The sequence below is a fragment of the Meles meles genome, unplaced genomic scaffold (genome assembly GCF_922984935.1).
Source record: "Meles meles unplaced genomic scaffold, mMelMel3.1 paternal haplotype, whole genome shotgun sequence".
NCBI classification, from domain to species: domain Eukaryota; kingdom Metazoa; phylum Chordata; class Mammalia; order Carnivora; family Mustelidae; genus Meles; species Meles meles.
This window is the reverse complement of record NW_025721154.1, coordinates 513689-518127: the sequence shown is the minus strand read 5'-3', so window position 1 is coordinate 518127 and position 4439 is coordinate 513689. Positions and strand designations below refer to the sequence as shown.

The 4439-nt window shown below is 50.5% G+C and overlaps 1 protein-coding gene across 1 annotated transcript; it reads left to right on the top strand.

Moving 5' to 3' along the window:
- The first annotated feature begins 1122 nt into the window (after positions 1 to 1122).
- LOC123936057 lies at positions 1123 to 4068 on the top strand. Its single transcript, XM_045996839.1, is given in 3 exon segments — positions 1123 to 2025; positions 2027 to 2730; positions 3883 to 4068. Coding segments are annotated over 3 exon segments (1665 nt in total). The 3' UTR covers positions 3941 to 4068.
- Positions 4069 to 4439: the final 371 nt, after the last annotated feature.

Here is a 4439-nt window from a genome sequence, read left to right as displayed (position 1 = left end):
GAGTGGTCTCAGATGACTGGATCTTGGGATAAGAGGCAGCACATGTCTATTTCTTGTGATCATTAGAACGGCTACTCAACTGTGTAAAACTTTGTGAGCTCTGCTGGAAGCAGTGCTGAGGGTCAGGGCTTTCATCTGGGACATGGTAGTGAAAGACCCCCTTCCTCCTTGCTGAGGGCTTTTTCCAGAGTGCTGAAACAAGGCCGCCACGCCAGAACAAACAGCTATGTCTTTGTCTTGAACCCAACGCCTGACTATGCTTAATTTAAATAGACCAATCAGGTTCCTGTAACTAAGCATCTGCTTCTGTAAGTCCGCTTCCCGCTCCCCCGCTCTACCCCCCCCTTCCCGCCTTCGTCTTCACGCGCGCGGGTCCTCCAAAGCCAATCCGCTAACACCAAGTATGCCTTTTTCAAATGTTCAAACTGTCAGCCAATCAGCTCCGCCCCACCCAAAACTTGTTTGTACCTGTCTATAAAAACCCTGCACCACCCGAGCCTGGTGTGCTCAGCTAGCAGGAGCTGCTGACCACCCGCAGGCGCCCGCGTTACAATAAAGATCCTCTTGCTGTTTGCATCCTGTGGAAGTGTTGAATTCTTGGGTACGGGGATCCGCGGGTCTTTCATTTGGAGGTCCCACCGGGATCATCGGACTCCTGCCCAAGGATCCAACCGACTCCCACCGGGAGGTAAGCTGGCCAGCATTTAAGCCTTAATAACTGTGTTCTCATTTTCTGTCTCGTGCTCGTGTTCTCGTCTCCCGTTTGTTCTGCCTATACGCCTGTATAGGACTGTACTACTACGCATAGTAGATCTGTATTCTGGGCAGCTTGAGAAGGAGTTGACGAACTCGGACTTCTCCCGTGCCACCCTGGGGGACGCCCCAGGGATTAGAGGGGCCCGTTTTTTCGGGCCCCCACACGTATCCGAGGGATACGTCCATCAGTGGGCCACAGAGGAAACTCATATTTCCTCACGGCCGTCTGAATCTGTACTTTCGGTTTTGCACCAAAATCGCGCAGCGTTTCTTTTTGCTGGCTCGTTAAGTGTCTTGTGTGCGTTAAGTGTCTTGTGTGTTTTGTGTGTCTTTCTCGTTGCCCTTTGGATTTCCCTTGATTCCAAAATGGGACAGACACTTATGAGTCTCACTTTAGGACATTGGAGAGACGTCCAAATCCGAGCCAATAACCTGTCGGTGGAAGTCAGAAGAAGGAAATGGCAGACACTTTGTACTTCAGAATGGCCTACCTTTAACGTTGGGTGGCCCAAAGATGGAACCTTTAACATCCATGTTATTTTACAGGTCAAAGAACGAGTCTTCAACCAGGGACCCCAAGACCATCCGGACCAAGTACCCTATGTTGTAGTGTGGGAAAGCCTGGTTGATGAGCGTCCTCCTTGGGTCTCTCCCTTCGTTCACCCAAAGCCCAAAACCCTTCCATACACCACTTCTCCCCCAGGACCCTCCGCTCCCCCCGTCCCTCACCCCATCCCAGATCCCACCGACCCTCCCAAACCTCCTTCTTCCTCTAACCTATATCCTATAGTCAGCGATCCCTCTTCTCCACGGCGTCCTAAACCACAGAAGATCCTTCCTCTGGAGGACTCCCCCTTAATAGACCTTCTATCTGAAGAACCTCCCCCTTATCCTCCTCCCCCTCCTGCGCAGGCACTAAATTCCACAAGGGAGCCAGAGCACCCACTTGAAGAACGCGACCCCTTGCCATCCCCAATGGTGGGAAGACTTAGGGGTCGCAGGGAGCCAACACAAGAAGGAACTTCCAAACTCTTTCCCCTGCACCAAGGAGGAGGGCCAGGCAATCAGCTCCAATATTGGCCCTTTTCGGCCTCCGACCTATATAATTGGAAGTCCCATAACCCTTCCTTTTCACAGGACCCCGTAGCCCTAACTGCCTTAATTGAATCCATTCTAATCACACACCAACCCACCTGGGATGATTGTCAACAACTCTTGCAGGCTCTCCTCACCACTGAGGAGAGACAAAAGGTTTTCCTGGAGGCCAGAAAAAAACGTTTTAGGGGAAGACGGAAGGCCCACACAACTCCCTAATGTGATAGATGCCGCCTTCCCTTTGACCCGTCCCGTCTGGGATTTCAACACGGCGGAAGGTAGGACCCACCTAAATCTTTACCGCCAGTTACTCATAGCAGGTCTCCATAATGCGGGGAGTTGCCCCATCAATTTGGCTCAGGTAAGACAGATAACTCAGGGGCCAGAGGAATCTCCAACCGCTTTCCTGGAAAGGCTTAAGGAGGCTTATCGCAGGTATACGCCTTTTGACCCAGATAGCAATGAGCAGAGAGGAAACGTTTCAATGACATTTATTTGGCAGTCAGCACCAGATATAAGGAATAAACTACAGCGTTTAGAGAACCTACAAGATTTCTCTTTACAAGATTTATTAAAGGAGGCAGAAAAGATTTTTAATAAAAGAGAGACTCAGGAAGAAAAGGAGGAACGACTTAGGAAGTTGCAGGAAGAAAAGGAGGAACGACTTAGGAAGTTGCAGGAAGAGAAAGAGGAGAAACTAAAGAAGGAAGCTGAAGAAAGGGAAGAGAAACGAGAACGTAAACGAAGTAAGGAACTTAGCAAAATCTTGGCCGCCGTAGTGCAAGGCAGCCAAGGACCAGAGGCAGGAAAGTCAGACAGGGAGGGAGACATAAGGAGGCCCCGAGTAGACCGAAACCAATGTGCCTACTGTAAAGAAAGGGGACATTGGGCCAAAGAATGCCCAAAGAAATTCAGACACCCTAAGGAAAATGCTAAGCAAGTCACAAGACTTATGGCTTTAGACGAAGACTAGGGCCGTCAGGGTCAGGAGCCCCCCCCCAAACCCCGGGTATCCCTAACCGTTGGGGGGGCAACCAGTCACCTTCTTAGTAGATACAGGGGCTCAACACTCCGTTTTAACCAAGAGCCCTGGACCATTAAGTGACCGGGTGGCATGGGTTCAAGGAGCAACAGGAGGAAAACAATATAAATGGACTACGGAGAGAAAAGTACATCTGGCTTCAGGTAAAGTTTCTCACTCATTCCTTCATGTGCCTGACTGCCCCTACCCACTCCTGGGGAGAGATTTATTAACCAAGCTCAAGGCTCAAATCCATTTTGAGCCACAGGGGGCCACTGTGACCGGCCCCAACGGGACTCCTTTACACATCCTTACCCTACAGTTAGAAGAAAAATATAGACTACATGAGGAGCCCTCCCAACCTCAGAGAAACATAGAGTCCTGGCTTGCGTCTTACCCGGATGCCTGGGCGGAAACAGGAGGAATGGGACTAGCTATCCAGCAGCCCCCCATTCACATACAATTAAAGGCAACGGCCGTTCCTGTCAATGTTAAGCAATATCCTATGTCCAATGAGGCCTACCAGGGCATCAAACCGCACATAAGGCGGTCACTAGACCAGGGCATTTTGGCCCCATGCCGGTCCTCCTGGAACACTCCTCTGTTACCTGTCAAGAAACCTGGCACCAATGATTACCGGCCGGTCCAAGACCTGAGGGAGGTCAATAAGAGGGTAGAAGACATCCAGCCTACGGTGCCCAACCCTTACAACTTACTTAGTTCCCTGCCTCCAACCCACTTCTGGTATACGGTCCTAGATCTCAAAGATGCTTTCTTCTGTTTGAGACTAAGTCCTCAGAGTCAGCCCCTCTTCGCCTTTGAATGGAAGGATCCAGACTTGGGAATATCAGGTCAGTTAACCTGGACATGGCTACCACAAGGGTTTAAGAATAGCCCAACGCTGTTCGACGAAGCCCTTCACCAGGACCTGGCCGACTTACGGGTAAGACATCCCTCTCTGATCCTGCTCCAATATGTCGATGACATTCTATTAGCGGCTACCAATGAAGAGGACTGCCGAACAGGTACTGGGAACCTCCTATTAACCCTAGGCCAACTGGGATATAGGGCATCCGCAAAGAAGGCCCAGATCTGCCAGACTAAAGTCACTTACCTGGGTTATGAGCTATATAATGGCCAACGATGGCTAACAGCCGCGAGAAAAGAGACTATCTCTGGCATTCCCGCACCTCAAAACCACAGGCAATTGCAGGAATTCTTAGGGACCGCAGGCTTCTGTAGACTATGGATTCCGGGGTTTGAGGAGATAGCGGCTCCTCTGTACCCCTTAACAAAACAAGATACTCCTTTTGTTTGGACTGAGCAACAACAGCAGGCATTTGACCATATCAAACAAGCACTCCTTACATCTCCGGCGTTAGGCCTGCCAGACATAACAAAACCCTTCGACCTCTTTGTTGATGAAAAACAAGGATTTGCTAAGGGGGTCCTAACTCAAAGGCTCGGGCCTTGGAGACGCCCTATTGCCTACCTGTCCAAAAAGTTAGACCCCATGGTGGCAGGCTGGCCACCATGTCTAAAAATGATAGCAGCAATCGCGGTCCTC